At 40.7% G+C, this 20355-nt stretch overlaps 1 protein-coding gene across 1 annotated transcript; it reads right to left on the bottom strand.

The window, feature by feature from the left end:
• Nucleotides 1–1107: 1107 nt before the first annotated feature.
• TMT1A (thiol methyltransferase 1A) lies at nucleotides 1108–10507 on the bottom strand. The gene is made up of 2 exons (XM_027036134.2): nucleotides 9645–10507; nucleotides 1108–2702 (listed from the first exon to the last, which is right to left on the bottom strand). The coding sequence occupies exons 1-2, from the start codon at nucleotides 10140–10142 to the stop codon at nucleotides 2466–2468; spliced, it is 735 nt and encodes a 244-aa protein (XP_026891935.1). The 5' UTR covers nucleotides 10143–10507; the 3' UTR covers nucleotides 1108–2465.
• Between the last annotated feature and the right edge of the window lie 9848 nt (nucleotides 10508–20355).

Below are 20355 nucleotides of genomic sequence, written 5' to 3'. Positions count from 1 at the left end.
GACTGGTTCGAGAATGGACTTGTGACCCCAGATTGTCAACAAGAGCCGGCTGAGACTCAGTGCAGAAATTGGGTGGAGCATTTGCAAAATATCTTTGATCTTTCCAACTGGCCTTGGCCCTGGGGAAGCATGAAGATTGGCACCACTTCCACAGACTCACCACCTGGTAGGGCAGTCAGGAAGGGCAGATGTGACATCTGATCACATCAGCTGAGCCCTGCTCAAGCCGTGAGGGAGGCTTTCGGCCCCTGTGCTTTTCACTAATTTGAGTCTGAAGGTCTTTCTTCTGCTTATGCCTTTTTTTGGTTGAACAGTCACGTCACTTGCAATCAAAGGAATCCTAACCAACACAGGACCCAAAAGACATTGGACCCGTTTTACCTTTTCCGGTTTCCATTTTGCACGGGCTTAGGTCACTTCCACAGGCTGTCGGAATGACCACAAACGTGTGTCTTCTGGCCTGTGGAGGAAAGCAGTGGGGAGGTGCTATGGCAGCCATGATGTCAAGACAGGTCTTGTAGTTTCAGGAATTAGGGCTTCTAAGACTTGCTCGGGAACTCGTGGAATGTAAGAAACTTTATTTATTTATTTCTCCACAGAAAGGATCAACTTTGCCACACCACTTAGACAAGAGGGAATTGATAAGAATGTACCTAGTACATTGTGCTATATGGCATTCCTTTCAACATGCTGATAACATTTCAGCATGTCAACCTGTGGTTTTTCATAGTTCTCAAGCACTGGACTACCTTAACCGATAGTGAAGTGGGGTGGATAAGGAGGTCCCTACTTCGGAGCGGCTGCAGAGGGAGGAGATCCCTGTTCTAGAGCTCAGAAGGCCTTAGGTAACTATCCGAACCTCACCATAGCAGTAACTGTCTTCATGTTCAAGAGAGTGAGAATCGTTATGTTTCCTTCCTTTTTGCTTTATGAATGTTACAAGTGGAGGTCTTTGGACTTGAACTTTTCAAAATCCATTCTGATCCTCCCTCTGCTTTCTGTAAGCAATTACCTGGCTCTAGAAACATAAATCTGTATGTTCAAATAGCTTAATTTTCCCCTTCCAGACATTAAAAAAAAAAAAGAAAAAAATGAAGCCAAGCCAGCAAAGACATAAGCCATTTATTTCCATTCCTAAAATCTATATGAATGTATTGATTTGATAATTAAAATAGTCCTTTTGTGAAGTCATCTCAGAAAATATACTAAATTTATTAAAATACATACAGACTATTGCTGAAAACGCTATTCTTAAGCCCTCTGACCAACCTAACACTTCAGAGGTTCCCAGAGTGGCAAGGAACAAAGAAATCATCTTGGGACAAGAGGGGACATTTAGTCAGAATTATCTCCAAAATATGTGTCTACTTCTTGACAGATTCACAGATTGCCTGGGTTATAGGGGTTCTTACAAAGTGTACCTAATTACCCAAGGTTTTCCTAATTACAGTGGCCCTTTTCCTTGCCTACAATTTAAGACATCCAGCAAAGTATATGCCACATAATCAGGAAAATGGAGTCAAGAACCTTAAGTATCTCAACTATTTTTATGGACATACTAATGGGTCAAGCACACTCTTCACCTTAAGAGTTGAAGACTGGAATGCAGGAAAACAAATGTGGGTGGAATACTGGAGAAAACACAGTAAAGCTGGGCAGAACTAGGTGTGGCATCCTGGTCCATTAATTTTGAAAACCAGCCCCGCGATCCTAAGAAAAACACATGCATTCAGCTTTCTTTCTGAAAAAATCTGGGCTGTTCAGATTAGGATTTTCGCCTGGGTAGGATTTCTTTATTCAATTTGTGAGTTATTAAGATCTTGTCACGTCTCCCCTTTCAAAGTCTTCTCTTGAGTGATTTGACGACTTACAGCGCCAAGCTCGCAAAAAGCGGGTACAATTAAAATCTGTCAGGTGACCATGTAAGTAAGACAGTTGTGGGGCGCCTGGGTGGCTCAGCCGGTTAAGCGTCTGACTTGCGCTCAGGTCATGATCTCATGGTTCGTGAGTTCAAGCCCCACATTGGCTTCTCTGCTCTCAGCACAGAGCCTGCCTCAGATCCTGTCTCCTCCTCTCTGCCCTCCCCTACTTGTGCTCACTCTCTTTGTCTCTCAGAAATAAAACATGAAAAAATTATAAAAATCTATGATATTAAAAGACAAAAAAGACAGCTGGGAGGATTTTGAAGTTACAGACTTAAGTTTGGGGATAATGGTAAACTTCAATTATGAAAGTCCAGTGTTTCCTTTTAAGGGAGAGTCCTGTTTTGCGTTTGCTTTGGTTTTGGTCCTCTGGGAGCCAACAGAAAATGGCTAAACGGGTTATCACATAAACTTCTAGGGATGAAATTCAACTTTACTTAAAAAGAAAAAAAAGGTTTCCTTTCTCCCAATTAGTATTGTGAGTGTAAATAAAACTGTAGCCTTAAGCCATCTGAGCCACGCAGCTCTACGCCCCTGCTCCTGCTATTTCACAGCATATCCACAGATGTGAGGGCGCACCAGCTCCACGGGCAGTGGCGCCTGGAGGTGCTGCAGCTCAAGTTTAGAGAAGCGCGCCCGTTCCAGGGCCTTCCAGCTCTCTCTGGTCAGGTTGCACCCATCAAACAGCAGGTACCATGCAGGATCCAGGACTTGTTGCCAGAAGTAATTCCAAGTTGAGCTCTCAGCGGCTACATGCTCCAGGAAATAGAAAGCCCCTCCCTGAGAAACAAACAAACAAACAAACAAACCCCGCATATTGGTTTTGTCAGAACAGGTTTATAAGATGACTGAAGAAGCTTCGATTTCAGTGGCCCCAGAGGCTAACTTCATGAAAAGGCATGGATAAATTAAAACCTGCTAAGGCACCATTTTGGCCAATAGTCTCACCTTCTGTCAAATTTTATACAGCGCTGCCAATTTCAGGCAATTAACACATATTTTCTGATCATATAGGGGTGCCTGGGTGGCTCAGTCAGTTACGTCTGACTCTTGGTTTTGGCTCAGGTCAGGAGCTCATGGTTAGTGGGATTGAGCCCCACGTTGGGCTCTGTGCTGACAGCAAGGAGTCTGCTTGGGATTCTCTCTTCCTCTCTCTCTCTCTCTTTCTCTCTCTCTCTCCCCCCTCTCCTGTGCATGCACACTCTCTGTCAAATAAACGTTAAAAAATTCATATTATGTGAATATTTATTTTTTCCCTAAAACTAGGATTAGAATGTACATTCTCTTTTGTAACCTGCTTTGTTTATGTGTTCGAATATTATTCTAAAACATGATTTAAAAACTTTTCACACAACATTGCACACCACTGAAGGTACCATGTCTCCTTTGACCATTCTCATTGAAGTTATTTCCAGTTTTTCATCATTATAAATACTATCACAGTGAATAGCCTTGTCCGTACATCTCTGTGACAACCTCTAATTATTTCCAAAAAAATAACTTGCTAAAAAGTGGAGCTGCTGAGTCCAAAGTCTGTGCCGCCTTAAACTGTTGGTACAGGTGGTCAAATTGCCCTACAGAAGAGTCATAGCAAGTTTACATTCATACTAGCAATGCATATGAGTGCCCATTTCCAATAAACTCTTCTCAATCCTTTTTTCCTCTGGATCCTTGGCAAGCTGATGGGTAAAATGGTATTTCATTTTCAATAATGTGTACATCTTTAATATCCTTAATATAGATAACATCTTTCGCTAAACCTTATTGGCGATTTGGATTTCTTCTCTTCCGATTTGTCTGTTATGTCCTTCATCAGTTTTCTAGTAGGGTGTTGGGTTTTTCTTACTGCTTAGTGGGGGCATTTAGTTTAATAAGGCAACATATACTACAAATGTCTCCCCCCAGTTTGTTGTTTGCCTTTTAATGGCACATTTTCTTTAACTTCTACTTTTATTTAAAAACAAAAATTTGGGGGTGCCTGGGTGGCTCAGCCCAACTCTTGATTTTGGCTCAGATCAGGATCTCACAGTTAGTGGGATCGAGCCCTGCATGGGGCTCCGTGCTGACATCATGGTGCCTGCTTGGGATTCTCTGTCTCTGTCTCTCTCTGTCCCTCCCCTCCTGTCTCAAAATAAATAAACTTTATATACATACATACAAAAAAATTTTTTTTTACTTCATCTGAGAATTGCTCTTGGGTTCTGTTTTGCAAACCTGTGGGAGAGTCTGAATCCACACCCAGCATTGCCTGAGACTGAATAAGCATGTCTTACACTTTTGTACCATTGTCACAAGGATGTAAATGATATGATGAATTAAAATACTGAAGCATCAGCCCGTGGACACCGCCAAGTCAGCATCGTGAAAGTCTCCCCTCCCCCAGCCATCATGTCTAAGTCAGAATATACTAAAGAGCCTGAACAGAAGCTTTTCATTGGAGGTTTGAGCTTTGAAACAACCGATGAGCATCTGAGGAGCCAGATGGGGAATGCTCACGGGCTGTATGGTAATGAGAGATCCAAACACCAAGTGCTCCAGAGGCTTTGGGTTTGTCACCTATGCCACTGTGGAGGAGGTGGACGCAACCGTGAATGCAAGGCCACACAAGGTGGATGGGAGAGTTGTGGAACCAAAGAGAGAGAGAGAGAAGATTCTTAGGGACCTGGTGCGCACTTAACCGTGAAAAAGATTTTGGTCGGTGGCATTAAAGAAGACGCTGAACAACATCACCTGAGAGATTATTTTGAACAGTAGGGGAAAACTGAAGTGATTGAAATCATGACTGACCGAAGAGGTGGCAGAAAGAGAGGCTTTGCTTGTGTGACGTTTGATGACCGTGACTCTGTAGACAAGATTGTCATTCGAAAATACCAGACTGTGAACGGCCACGACTGTGAAGTCAGAAGAGCCGTATCTCAGCAAGAGATGGCCAGTGCTTCGTCCAGCCAAAGAGGTCGACGTGGTTCTGGGAACTTCGGTGGTGGTCACGGAGGTGGTTTTGGCGGGAATGACAACTTTGGTCGTGGAGGAAACTGCAGTGGGCAAGGTGGCTTTGGTGGCAGTCGAGGTGGCAATGGATACAGTGGCAGTGGGGATGGCTGTCACGGATTTGGTAATGATGGAAGCAACTTTGGAGGTGGCGGAAGCTGTAATGCTTTTGACAGTTACAACGGCCAATCTTTAAACTTTAGACCCAGGAAAGGAGGCAATTTGGGGGGGCGGAAGCTCTGGCCCCTGTGGTGGTGGAGGCCAGTACTCTGCCAAACCACAAACCCAGCGTGGCTATGGTGGTTGCAGCAGCAGCAGCTATGGCAGTGGCAGAGGTTTAAAAAAATATTTTTATTTTATTTTATTTTTAATTTTTTTTGTAACGTTTATTTATTTTTGAGACAGGGAGGGACAGAGCATGAACGGGGGAGGGTCAGAGAGAGGGAGACAGAATCTGAAACAGGCTCCAGGCTCTGAGCTGTCAGCACAGAGCCCGACGCGGGGCTCGAACTCACAAACCGGGAGATCATGACCTGAGCCGAAGTTGGACGGTTTTAGGTTTTAATTGCTACCAGGACACAAAACTTAGCAGGAATGAAGAGCCAGAGAAGTGGCAGGGAAGCTACAGGTTCCAACAGTTTTGTGAACTCAGCCAAGCACAGGGGTGGCAGGGCCTAGCTGCTACAAAGAAGACACATTTTAGACAATACTCATGTGTATGGGCAAAAAACTCGAGGACTGTATTTGTGACTAATTGTATAACAAGGTATTTTAGTTTCTGTTCTACGGAAAGCATAAAGCATTCCAACAAAGGTTTGGTTTTTTAAAAAAATTTTTTTTTAAGTGCTTGTTTATTTTTGAGAGAGGGAAGGAGACAGAGTGCAAGCAGGGGAGGGGTGGAGAGAAAGGAAGACACAGCAGCTGAAGCAGGCTCCAGGCTCTGAGCTATCTGCACAGAGCCTGATGCGGGGCTCGAACCCACAAGGCATGAGATCATGACCTGAGCCGAAGTCGACACTTAACCAACTGAGCCACCCGGGAGCCTCCCAACAAAGGGTTTTAGTGTAGATTTTTTTTTTTTTGCACCCCTGCTGTTGATTGCTAAATGTAATAGTCTCATCATGACACTGAATAAATGTGTCTTTTTCAAAAATAATAATAAATTATAAATTATAATAAATAATATATATAATATTAATATATAATAATAATATATAATATATACTGCATATATAATATCTAATAATATATAAATAATACATTATAATAAATAATAATAAATAATAATTAATAATAAAACGCTGAAGCATCAAAAGCATTACTGAAGTCACGGTACCTTTGTGTCATTAGGTATTTTATTCGGTGGATGTGATACGTAAGTCACTGTCATGTAGGAATTAGCAACTGCTGCTTTCATCTAGGGCAGTCCTATAAATGTAGGTGAAGTATAGACACAGTGGAGGGTATAGACTATCGGGGATTTCAGAAGTCTCCTACCTATCTACCTCTTTGGGAAGTAAGGGGAAAGGGACCTCCAAATCCCCTCCAAAACCTGTGATGACGGCCACACTCTTCTTAGCCTCTTCTATCTACCCTAATCTTGCCTATCCCAAGCAGAGAGCTTAGAGGTGGGAGTTTCCCATTTCTGTGGGTAAGTATAAGACAGGAATGTAAGTATAAGTTCAGGAATGGAAAACTTGGAATTTCCTGATTGGGTAAAAAAAAAAAAAATCCATAGACTAGAGCAGGAGAGAAAGGAGGAGACCCACGGAGGCCAGTGTTACCCCAAGGGTCACACAGGTTTAAGCTAGAGATAGATGCCTGTCACCCATTCAGGTGACTATTGAATAGAGAGCTGGATATGCAGATTTGGGGTTAGAAGAAAGATCTGGGCTAGATATTTAGATTTAGAACCATCTGCCCCCCAACACACTCACGCTCTGTCTCTCTCTCTCTCTGTCTCTCTCTAAACAAACAAACAAAAATAATAAATAATAAATAAAAGGAAGTGAGACCTACTAGCTGTGTAACCTTGGGCAAATTTCTTAACCTCTCTGAGTCTGTTTCCTCAAAACAACATGAAGACAGTATCTGCTTTAAAGGACTGTTGTGAAGGTTAAATGACAATGTAATAAAGCTCCTGGTTATATTCAGTAGAGAGTAGAAGGCTACAAAGAATGTGATCTCCTTAAGAGTGCTATTAAAACGGGGGTCAGAATTACTTGTTTTGTAGGGATAACACTGTAAGCAAAACATTTGCTAACATTGCCCAGTTAGTGCCCAGTCTCAGGACACAAAAACCCAGCATTTGGGTTAAGAGGCAGAACTTTTTCATTTACTATTTTGATGTTGGCCTATCCTTGAACCAAAGACAGAATTATATCATTGCCTGTAAACTCCATCTCAAGTCCTTTTCTTCCTGAGGAACATTCTCTACTAGAAAATAAAACTGGGGATTACAGAGCATCCTGTTCTACTAGAGCAGTGAATTCAAATGTTGAGACATCCATACTTTATCTATGTTCAACTATGTTTAGAATAAAACTATTAAAAAATAATAAAGGTAATAGGTAAAAATTACATGCAAGTATAAAGAATTCCAAACAATACCAAAAGATATAAAATGAAAAGTATGGGAATGCAAACTGGTGCAGCCACTCTGGGAAACAGTATGGAGGTTCCTCAAAAAACTCAAAACAGAACTACCCTATGACCCAGCAATTGCACTACTAGGCATTTATCCAAAGGATACACTTGTGCTGTTTCGAACGGACACACGCACCCCCATGTTTATAGCAGCTCTATCAACAATAGCCAAAGTATGGAAAGAGCCCAAATGTCCATCGATGGATGAATGGATAAAGAAGATGTGGTATAATTATACAATGGAGTATTACTCAGTAATCAAAAAGAATGAAATCTTGCCATTTGCAACAACGTGGATGGAACTGGAGGGTATTATGCTAAGTGAAATTAGTCAGAGAAAGACAAAAATCATATGACTTCACTCATATGAGGACTTTATGAGACAAAACAGATGAACATAAGGGAAGGGAAACAAAAATAATATAAAAACAGGGAGGGGGACAAAACATAAGAGACTCATAAATATGGAGAACAAACTGAGGGTAACTGGAGGCGTTGTGGGAGGGGGGATAGGCTAAATGGGTCAGGGGCACTAAGGAATCTACTCCTGAAATCATTGTTGCACTATATGCTAATTTGGATGTAAATTTTAAAAAATAAAAAATAAAAAAAAAGTGATTCTTCCCCTGCATCCAATCCCATTCCCAAGAGGTAACCATTGTTAATAGTTTTTTGTCTGTCATTTCCTTTAACATATATACACATGCATATATATGTGTACATATATGTGTGTGTACATATATATACATACACATATATGTATATATGTATATCCCACACTTTAACATATATACATATGCATATATGTGTGTGTATGTGTGTATACATATATATACATATACATATATATGTATATCCCACACATATATATGTGTATGTATATGTGTGTGTATATGTATATATACACATACATACATATATATGTATATCCCATGCACTTATACTCTACCTAATTGTCTATGCTTTGATTGCTTTTTTTCATTTAACATGATCTCTTAGGGATTTTTTCCATATCAACATAGGTAACCCTTCCTTGTTCTTTTTAACAACTGCACAGAATTCTTCTATACTCTGTGACCGTTTACTTGAATGGCCTCCTGTCGATGGACATGTAGGTTATTTCCAATTTATGCTATTATAAATACTCTAACCAATATCTTTGCATATGGCCACGTTTTTGCATATTTGTGCAGTATAACTATGGGATAAATTAGTGGAGAAAAGACTCTGTGCACCTTTTGATATTTTGATAAATTTTGATATTATCAAATTACCCTCGAAAGAGGGCACTTCCTCCAATGTAAAGGAAGATGTCCTGCCTCCCAAAACCATAATACCATATTGGCCTTAAAAGCCTCTGATAGTATTAATAGGTAAAAATGGTATCTGGCTTTATTTTGTTCTTTAATTGCGTGTAAGGTTGAGCATTTTTATCACATAATTGGCTATTTTAAAATAATTATTTATTTATTTTGAGAGAGAGTGGGGGGTGGAGGGGGCAGAGAGAGAGAGAGAGAGAGAGAGAGAGAGAGAGAATCCCAAGCAGGCTCCCCACTGTCAGCATGGAGCCCTTCTGAGGGCTCCATTTCACCGACTGTCAGATCATGACCTGAGCAGAAATCAAGGTGAAGCTCAACCAACTGGGCCACCCAGGCCCCCGGCATATAATTGGCTATTTTTATTTATATTTCCATTCCTGCTGTTTACCTATTTTTCTCTTGTGTTTTTCTTATTGTTTAAAAAAAAAAATCCTACTGATCTTTTGATTTGTAATGTCTTTTAATATGAAGGAAGTTAACCTTTTTTTGTCTGTCATCCCTGGCAAATACTTCTATGTTTTTGTACTTTACTGTGTTTATAGTATTTTTTTTCCCTCTGTCGAAGTTTTACACTTTTTGTGTATTCAGAATCAGTCTTTCCCTTTATAGCTTCTTCCCAACTCTAAGATTCTACAAAATTCAACAGTGCCTTCTCTCCTAGTTGCCCTTTTTATGGTTGAACGTCCGATCCACCTGAAATTGATAGAACTAACTACCCTTGGGGATAGTGGTTGCCACTAAACAGTCCCCCTTGCACCGCCTCACTCACCGGCCTCAGCACTCGGCACACCTCCTGGAGGATCTGCTCCTGGTTCTGCACGGAGCACAGGACCAGGGTGCAGACCACCACATCCACGGAGCCATCGGCCACCTGCTGCATGTTCTCCCCCGCAGCCACCACGAAGCGCTCGAACTGCAGGTGTCGGTTCTCGGCGACGCTCTTGATCAAGAACTTCTCAAAGTTGGGGTTGGGGTCGATACAAGTCACCCTGCATCCAGCCGGGTAGAACTTGAAGTTGGCCCCCGTGCCGCAGCCCACTTCCAGCAGAGAGAGCTTCCCGGAGGGGCCCGCAAACTCGGGCAGGTTGCTGAAGAGCTCGCGCTTCTTGCTCGCCATCTGTTCGTTGTACATCACGGTGAACCTCCGCAAGAAGTAAGGGAACCATTTTTTGCATATCTGGTTCCACAAGCCCAGAAGGTTCAGCAGGAACATGGGAAATAGCAGGATGCCGATGGCCAGCCGGAGGGTAAAGATGATAAGCGCCATCACCAACAAGAGAAAAAGATCAACGCGTTAGAGACCCAGCAACCAGACTCCTTTATTGCAGGAGGTAGGCTTCTAGCCAGAGCCAATCCGCTGCGGAGGAAAGAAGAACTGGCCGGGCTAGAGAGACACAGCTCAAGTCAAATCGTGGGCGAGAGGCCCATTTCACCTATTTAATAGGCGCTGGGCAAAAGATTCAGCTTCGTTTTCATGAAGCGAAGTGAGAAATTTCCCAGCTTCTCCTTAGAAGGAAAGTTGATTACAGTCCCTTCTTCCAGATCTATTGCTGCTTCTCCTTCTCTGGGTTTGGAAACTAGCGCTGGTTTCCTGCTGGAGTTTTATATGCACGCTGCTCTCGTACACACCCCATCCGGGTCCTCCAATGACATCTGCAAAGAAAACAGAACCCGTGGGTGGAGCCTGGCTAAACCGTACTAGGAGGCTGCTGCCAAGTGACCGCCTCCTGTCACCCTTTGGTCCCTCTCCTCCCCCAGCCCTGTTTTTAAAAAGAGGAAATGAGAAGACACGCTTGCCTGACCACAGTTAACGAGAGTTTCCCCCCTTTTGCATTCTGGATCGAGGCTCTCAGACGTTCATAACTCAACAGGATTATTTTTGAGTCACAGTTCTGGGCTTCCCATTTTTTTAAGGGCAAGTTTCAACTTCAAATTGTGCGTGACTGCTCCGTCACTCAGCTAATTTAGATAAAAATAGTCCCCAGAATATTCGTGTTGGGGAACCTAAAACCCTAAAGTATACAGAAAGTAGTTTCAAGCATTCATCTGTTTTTAACAAGAAAGCCTTGGCTTTCGGGTGGGTCAGGGAACACAGAAATTTTCAAAAATTATGGTAACGTTTACTTTTTTAAATTGGGTGATGGATACAGGGAGTGTTCTGTTGATTCATTATTTTGATCCTCTATATAAATATATCTCTTCCATATTTAGCTTTCTTGAGGTGGAATTGACATACAATAAACCATATAAAGTGTACAGTCTGTTAAGTTCTGACCTAGGTACATACCTGTGACCCCATCACTTTAGTCATCACCCCCGAAAGTTTCCTCTTGCCCCTTTGTGATCCTTCCCTCCTGCCCTCCCCATCCCAAGGCAACCACTCATCAGTTTTTTGTCACTAGAGACGAGTTATGCATTTCCTAGAATTTTGTGTAATTGGAATCAGGCATAATGTGCTTTTTTGTCTGACTTCTTTTACTCAGCATAATTATTTTGAAAGTCAGCAACATTGTTGCATGAATCCATTGATTTTGTCCCTTAGTAGTATTCGATTGTATGGATGTATAACAGTTTGTTTATCTGTTCACCTACTGATGGACATTTGGGTTGTTTTTGACTGTTACAGATTGAGCTAATGTGAGTATCAGCATACAGGTCTTTGTATGGACAAAAGCTTTCATTTCTCTTGGATAAATTTTTAGGAGTAGGATATATGGGTCACATGGTAGGCAAATATTTCACTTTTTTTTTTTTTTGCAAATATTTTTTTTAAGAAACTGCCAAACTGTTTTCCGTAGTGGTATACCATTTTATATTCCCACTGTAAGGGTACGAGAGATTTAGCTGTTTCACATCCTGACCAATACTTGGTGTAATTGTCTTTTTTTATTTTAGCCATTTTAAAAGGTCTGTAGTAGTCTCCCCTTGTACTTATAATTAGCATTTCCCTGATGATTAATGATGTTGAGCATCTTTTAATGGACCTATTTGCCATTTGTGGTCTTATTTGGTAAGGTCTCTGTTCAGATCTTTCACTCACTTTTAAATTGGGTTATTTTCTGGGGCGCCTGGGTGGCTCAGTCGGTTAAGTATCCGACCTCGGCTCATGTCATGATCTTACGGTCCATGAGTTTGAGCCCTGCGTCGGGCTCTGTGCTGACAGCTCAGAGCCTGGAGCCTGTTTCAGATTCTGTGTCTCCCTCTCTCTCTGCCCCTCCCCTGTTCATGCTCTGTCTCTCTCTGTCTCAAAAATAAATAAAACATTAAAAAAATTTTTTTAATTGGGTTGTTTTCTTATTGAAGATGGAGAATTCTTTGTATATTCTCAGTATGTCATTTATCAAATGGGTGACTTTTTCCTAGTTTGTGACCGGTCTTTTTATTCTCTTAATGGTGTCACCATCTTGCCCCCTCTCCCCTGCTCTCCCTGCCTCTGCCAACCACCAATCTGTTCTCTGTATCTGTGTGTTTGTTATTTTTTTTTTCTTTTTTGTGGGGTGATTTTGTTTTTTTGTTTTTTGGTTACACAGATGAGTGCAATCATATGGTATTTGTCTGTGACTGGCTTATTTTGCTGAGAATAAAGCCGTCAGGGTCCATCCATCTTGTCTTAGCTGTGCCTTTTATTTTGATAAAGTCCAATTTATATACATTTTTTCATTTAAAAAAATTTTTTAATGTTTGTTTATTTTTAAGAGAGAGAGACAGCGTGAGCAGGGGAGGGACAGAGGGACAGAGAGAGACACAGGATCTGAAGCAGGCTGCAGGCTCGGAGCTTTCAGCACAGAGCCCAACACGGGGCTCGAACTCACACACCGTAATATCATGACCTGAGCCGAAGTCGGACAGTTAACTGACGGAGCCACCCAGGCGCACCACATTTTTTCTTTTTTTTTAATGTTTATTTATTTATTTTGAGAGAGAGAGAGAGAGAGAGAGAGCGCGCATGCATGAATGGGAAGAGTAGCAGAAAGAGAATCCCAAACAGGTTCTGCACCGTCAGCACAGAGCCCCACACAGGGCTCAGTCTCCCAAACTGTGAGATCATGACCTGAGCCAAAATCAAGAGTTGGATGCTTAACAAACTGAAGCCCAGGCGCCCCTACATTTTTTTTTTTCACGATCCCTGATTTTTTTCCTAAGAAACCCTCACCTAGTCTGTGGTTGTAAAGAGTTTCTCTTATATGTTCTTTCTACATCTTTTGAGGTTTTAGATTTTATATCTAGGTCCATGATTCACTTAAAGTTTTTTTTTTTTAATGTATGATATTTAAGGTAAAGGACAAGGTTAACTTTTTCCAGTTTTATTAAAATATAATTGACAGAACCTTGTAAGTTTAGATAGCATGAATGTTAATATTTTTTCCATATGGATATCTAGTTACTCCAGCACAATTTGTTGAAAAACTATCTTTTCTTCAGTTGAATTATTTTGCCAACTTTGTTAAAAATATATTGGTCATCTATACGCGTGGGTCTATTTCTGGGAATTCTGCTTTATTATCTCTTATCCATCCATATGCCGGGATCACACTGCTTGGATTACTGTAGCTTTATAGAAAATCTTGAAATCAAGTAGTTTAAGCTTTCTGACTCTGTCCTTCTTTCTCAAAATTGCTTTGACTCTTTCTTTTTTTTAATTTTTTTTTTCAACGTTTATTTATTTCTGGGACAGAGAGAGACAGAGCATGAACGGGGGAGGGGCAGAGAGAGAGGGAGACACAGAATCGGAAACAGGCTCCAGGCTCTGAGCCATCAGCCCAGAGCCCGACGCGGGGCTCGAACTCCCGGACCGCGAGATCGTGACCTGAGCTGAAGTCAGACGCCCAACCGACTGCGCCACCCAGGCGCCCCTGCTTTGACTCTTTAGGTCGTTTGCATCTTTATATAAAATTTAGAAATTTTAAAATTATAGAAATATACATATTGTAAATTTTTAATGGAAAATGTAATTTCTTTAGGAAATTTGGGACTGTTCAGATTTTCTAGTTCTTTCTGTGTCTGTTTTGGTAAAGTGTCTTTCAGAAATTTGCCACCTATAAAGTCCAAGTTGTTGAATTTATTGGTATAGAGTTGGCCACAATGTTCTCTTATAATCCTTTTAATATCTGTAGGATCTATAGAAATGATACTGATATTTTGTGTCTTTTTTTTTTGGTGAATTTAGCTAGAGGGCTTTTTTAATTGAAGGCTACTTGATATACATAATATAATATTCTATTACTTTCAGGTGTACAACATGGCCATTCAATACTTATATGCATTACAAAATGCTGACCACCATAAATGTGGTTAGTTACTGTCCATCACCATTCAAAATTATTATAATATTATTGACTCTGTTCCCTACACTATACTTTATATCACTGTATACTTCATATCCGTACTTTATTGCAGTTCAATTTGTACTTCTTAATCCCCTTCACCTATTTTGCCCATCCCCTGATGCCCCTCCCCTCTGGCAACTACCAGTTTGTTCTCTGTGTTTATGAATCTCTTTCTGTTTTATTTGTTCATTTGTTTTGTTTTTTGTTTTTTTATTTTTTTTTTAATTTTTGAGAGAGTGTCTTAGCTGTGTCTTTTATTTTGATAAAGTCCAATTTATACATTTTTTCATTAACAAATTTTTTTTTAATGTTTGTTTATTTTTAAGAGAGAGAGACAGTGTGAGCAGGGGAGGGGCAGAGAGAGAGGGAGACACAGAATCTGAAGCAGGCTCCAGGCTCTGAGCTGTCAGCACAAAGTCTGATTTGGGCTTAAACTCACCGACTGTGAGAGCATGACCTGAGCTGAAGTCAGATGCTTAACCAACTGAGCCACCCAGGCGCCCCTATTTTTTTTTTTTTTGAGAGAGACAGAGACAGCACGAGTGAAGGAGGGGCAGAGAGGGAGGGAGGGAGAGAGAATCCCAAGCAGGCTCTGCTCCATGAGCACAGAGCCCAAAGCAGGCCTTGAACTCATGAAAGCATGAAATCATGACCTGAGCCGAAGTTGGATGCTTAACCGACTGAGCCACCGAGGCGCCCCTGTTTTGTTTTCTGGATTCCACATGTAAGTGAGACCATACAGTATTTGTCTTTTTCTGTATGACTTATTTCACTTAGCATTATACCCTCTGGGTCCTTCCATGTTGTTGCAAATGGCAAGATTTTCACTCTTTTTTATGGCTACATAGTATTCCATACTATGACTTCATTAGCCATTCATCTGTTGATGGACACTTAGGCTGATTCCATATCTTGGCTGTTGTATATAATGCTGTAGGGAACATAGGGGTGTCTCTACGTGTTCAAATTAGTGTTTTCATTTTCTTTGGGTAAATACCCAGTAGTGGAACTGCTGGATTGTATGGTGTTTGTATTTTTAATTTTTGAGGCACCTCCACAGTGTTTTCCATAGGGGTTGCATCACTTTACATTTCCACCAATAGTGCGTGAGGGTTTGACATTAGCCATTCTGACAGGTAGGAAGTGATACCTCCTGGTGGTTTTGATTTGCATTTCCCTGGTGATTAGTGATGTTGAGCATCTTTTCATGTGTCTGTTGGCCATTGTATGTCTTCCTTGGAAAAATGTCTGGACAGGTCCTCTGCCCATTTTTAAGTCAGATTGTAGGTTTGTTTTGTTTTGTTTTGTTTTGTTTTGTTTTTGGTGTTGCATTGTATGAGTTCTTTATATGTTTTGGATATTTACCCCTTATTGGATATATGATTTACAAATATCTTCTCCCATTCAGTAGGTTGCCTTTTTATTTTGTTGAAGGTTTCTTTTACTCTGCGGAACCTTTTCGTTTGATGTAGTTCCAATTATTTATTTTTGGTTTTGTTGCCCTTGCCTGAGGAGACAGATCCAAAAAAATATATATTGCTAAGAACAATGTCCAAGAGATTACTGCCTCTGTTTTCTTTTAGGATCTTTGATTTCAAGTCTTGCATTTAGGTCTTTTTTTTTTTTTAATTTTTTTTTTAACGTTTATTTATTTTTGAGACAGAGAGAGACAGAGCATGAACAGGGGAGGGGCAGAGAGAGAGGGAGACACAGAACCAGAAGCAGACTCCAGGCTTTGAGCCATCAGCCCAGAGCCCGACGTGGGGCTCAAACTCACGGACCGCAAGATCGTGACCTGAGCTGAAGTCGGACGCTTAACCGACTGAGCCACCCAGGCACCCCGCATTTAGGTCTTTAATCCACTTTGAGTTTATTTTTCTTTTTTTTTTTTAGTTTTTTTTAAGTTTATTTATTTGACAGAGAGAGAGCTTGAGAGAGAGAGAGAGAGCAGGAGAGGGGCAGAGAGAGAATCCCAAGCGCTCCACACTGTCAGCACAGAGCCTGGCACAGGGCTGAATCTCACGAACTGTGAGATCATGACCTGAGCTGAAATCAAGAGCCAGTCGCCCAATCGACTGAGCCACCCAGGCGCCCCGAGGTTATCTTTCTGTGTGGTGTGTGAAAATGTTCCAATATCATTCTTTGCACTTTTTGCATGTATGCATTCTTTTTCATACGTTTTCCTAACACCATTTATTGAAGAGACTGTCTATTCCCCCCATGGTATATTCTTTTTTCTTTTTATGTTTATTTTTGAGACAGAGAAAGAGAGATAGAGCATGAGTAGGGGAGGGGCAGAGAGAGAGACACACACACACAGAATCTGAAGCAGGCTCCACGCTCTGCCCTGTCAGCACAGAGCCTGATGCAGGGCTTGAACCCAAGACCCGTGAGATCTCAACCTTAGCTGAAGTCGGATGCTTAACTGACTGAGCCACCCAGGTGCCCCTCCCCCATGGTATTTTCTTGCCTCTTTTGTTTTAGATTAATAACCATATACATGTGGGTTTATTTCTGGGCATTCTATTCTGTTCTATTGGTTTATGTGTCTGTTTTTGTTCTATTACCATACCATTTTGACTACTATAGTTTTGTAGTATAGTTTGAAGTCTGGGAGTATGACACCTTCATCTTTGTTCTTTTTTCTCAAGATTGATTTGTTGATTCAGGGTGTTTTTTGGTTCTGTGCAGATTTTAGGGTTATTTGTTCTAGCTATGTGCTATGTGCATTTTGATAGGGATTGCCTTGGATCTATAGATTGCTTTGGATAGTATGGACATTTTACTCATATTAATTAATTAGTTCATGCCAATCCACAGCATGTTGTATCTTCCCATTTATTTGTACTGTTTTCAATTTCTTTCATCAGCGTTTTATAATTTTCAGAGCACGGGTCTTTGGCCTCCTTGGTTAAGTTTATTCCTAGGTATTTTATTGCTTGGGGTACAATTTTCAGTGGGATTGTTTTCTTAATTTCCCTTTCTGCTGCTTCATTTTAAGTGTATAACAGTGCAACAAATTTCTACATATTAATTTTATATTTTGCAGTTTTAGTGAGTTCAGTTATTCTAGTAGATTTTGGTGGAGTCTAGGTTTTTCTTTGTAACATGTCATGTCATCTGCAAATAGTGACAGTTTTACTTCTTCCTTACCAATTAGGATGCCTTTTCTTTTTCTTGTCTGATTACTGTAACTGGGCTTGAACCCACGAACGGTGCAATCATGACCTGAGCCGAAGTTGGATGCTCAACTGACTGAGCCACCTAGGCAACCCTAAATGATTCTTTTTTATGTATTGTTGAATTCAGTTTGTTGATATTTTGTTGAGGGTTTTTGCACCTATAGTCTTTGTTTTAGAGCCTATTTTGTGGGGCGCCTGGGTGTCTTGGTCATTTATGCGTCTGACTTTGGCTCAGGTCACGATCTCACAGTTTGTGAGTTCGAGCCCCGTGTCGGGCTCTGTGCTGACAGCTCAGAGCTTGAAGCCTGCTTCGGATTCTGTGTCTCCCTCTCTCTCTGCCCCTCCCTTGCTCACGCTCTGTCTCTCTCTCTCAAAAAATAAATAAACATTAAAATAAATTTTTAAGAAATAAAATAATGCCCATTTTGTCTGTTACAAGTATTACTACCTGGCCTTTTTCTCCCCTTCCATTTGCATGGTATATGTTTTCCAGCCCTTCACTTTCATTCTGCATGTGTCTTTAGGTCTGAAATTAGTCTCTTGTAGGCACCATATAGATGGGGGTTTTCTGTTTTGTTCGTTTCGTTTTGTTTTGTTGTCTTTATCCTTTCAGTCACTCTATGTCTTTTGATTGGAGCCTTAGGTCCATTTATATATAAAATAATTATTGATATGTATGTATTTATTGCCATTTTGTGACGTGTGTCAACTATACTCAAGTAAAAAAATAAAAATAAATTGCAGTGTATACTCTACTAGTCTCTTTTGGTGGAGAGAAGCATCATATACCTGAATTCCAGTTGCCTGAAATAAGTGAACTCAGTTGGGTAACAGATAAGAAATTGCTTGTTGTAGCTCCTGCCTGATTAGAAATACATACCTGAAGAGTAATTAAGGCATACTTTTTGTTAAAGCTTACTTCTTTATTTTGAGACAGAGAGAGAACACGGGGGAGGGGCAGAGAGAGAGAATCCCAAGCAAGCTCTGCACTGTCAGCACAGAGCCCAATCTCACAAACCACGAGATCGTGACCTGAGCCGAAATCAGGAGTCAGCTATTTACCCGACTGAGCCACCCAGGCGCCCCAAGGCATACTTTTGAAGTGAACCGCAAGACCTGCCCCCCAGTGCTGTTGAATGTATTTTGGAAGAGTTACTTAATATTAACATTCAGGGCTATCAAGTGAATCTGAATGGTACTCAGGTAGTATAAATAGGAAAAACCTAATACATTGTGCTGATCGGTATACAAGCATTACCAACGAATTCCTCATAAGACCTTGCTCATGGAAATCTAGGGTCTCTTTTAAGAAAGAACAGTCAATATCCCCTCAGTGTTGCTTACAAGCCTGTACAAATCACAGTCTTCTATCCCATGAGTCTTAAACCAACAATGATCCCTAAGTGAATTAATAAAAAGAAAACTCATCCTTCCTTTCAGTTTAAATCCTGAAATTAGGTTAAAGCAAAGCAAAACAACAGCAAAAACGAAACACTTGGTTTTAGCTTATTGAATGTAAAAACAAGGATGAGAAAATTAGTTCTCTTTTACAACATGGGTTCCCCAAATTCAAAGGAGATGTGAATTTATTAATCGTAGATACTGAGGCAACTTGTTCTTTTGCTTTAATAATTTATTTTATGTAAGTTTGTTCCAGGTTGGATTCCCTCTTTTATCGAGCAAGGATTTTAGTCACCTCTCCTCACAGTTAATGCAGAGAGTCCAAGGAATACAAAATTGGAGCATGGGCTCCAAGAAAATAGGTTTAGAAGTAGATAAGTGGCACCTGGGTGTCTCAGTTGGTTAAGTGTCCAACTCTTGATTTTGGCTCAGGTGATGATCTCAGGGTTTGCGAGATCAAGACCCATGTCTGGCGGTGTGCTGACGGTGTGGAGCCTGCTTGGGATTGTCTCTCTGCCCCTCTCCCACGTTCTCTCCCCCCACCTCTCAAAATAAATAAATAAACTTACAAGAAGAGAGAAGTAGATAAAGGGCTTTAAGAAAGTCACATGAGGGGCGCCTGGGTGGCTCAGTCGGTTGGGCATCCGACTTCGGCTCAGGTCACAATCTCGCGGTCATTGAGTTCGAGCCCCGCGTCGGGCCCTGTGCTGACAGCTCAGAGCCTGGAGCCCGTTTCAGATTCTGTGTCTCCCTCTCTCTCTGCCCCTCCCCCATTCATGCTCTGTCTCTCTCTGTCTCAAAAATGAATAAACGTTAAAAAAAATTTTTTTTAAAGTCACATGATAAATTTTTAAATAAAAAGTAAATCATTTTGGGGGTGTCTGCACCATGGTTCTTTTTGGGCATAAGAAGGGGAGTATTAATATTTTAAAAATTATTTTCATTAGAATTTTACAAATAGGAAAATACTTTTTCTCCTCCAAGTGAGAACAAGAAATAGGATGGTAATTAAAAATATACACTATAGGGTCACCTGGGTGGCTCAGTCGGTTAAGCATCTGACCTCGGCTCAGGTCATGATCTCGTGGTTTGTGAGTTTGAGCCCCACATCAGGCTCTGGGCTGACAGCTCAGAGCCTGGAGCCTGCTTTGGATTCTGGATCCCAGTCTCTCTGCCTCTCCCCCACTTGTGCTCGGTCTCTTTCTCTGTCTCTCAAAAGTAAATAAACGTTTAAAAAGTTCAAATATATATATATATATATATACATATATATATATATGCTGCATATCAAATTTTCAAGAAAATCTAACTTAAAAGGAAATGGTTTTGATTAATTTAAGAAAGAACAGCTTTCATTTTAATTATAAACTCTTTATTATTTGGCATTTGTATACATAAAGCGTATATTTAACTGAATATTCTATGCACACTCTAGGGAAGTATTCCAAATGCAAAATTATGATTATAAAGTTAAAAAAAATCAAAATACATCAAAGAGGCGTGTCAGTGCCAAATTTATGAAAACATATCTAATATGTCACAATCCTTTTGTTCCAAAAAACGTTCACAT

This window comes from Acinonyx jubatus, chromosome B4 (assembly GCF_027475565.1).
Source record: "Acinonyx jubatus isolate Ajub_Pintada_27869175 chromosome B4, VMU_Ajub_asm_v1.0, whole genome shotgun sequence".
NCBI lineage: Eukaryota > Metazoa > Chordata > Mammalia > Carnivora > Felidae > Acinonyx > Acinonyx jubatus.
The sequence above is the reverse complement of the archived record's forward strand: the minus strand, read 5'-3'. Positions and strand labels throughout refer to the sequence as shown.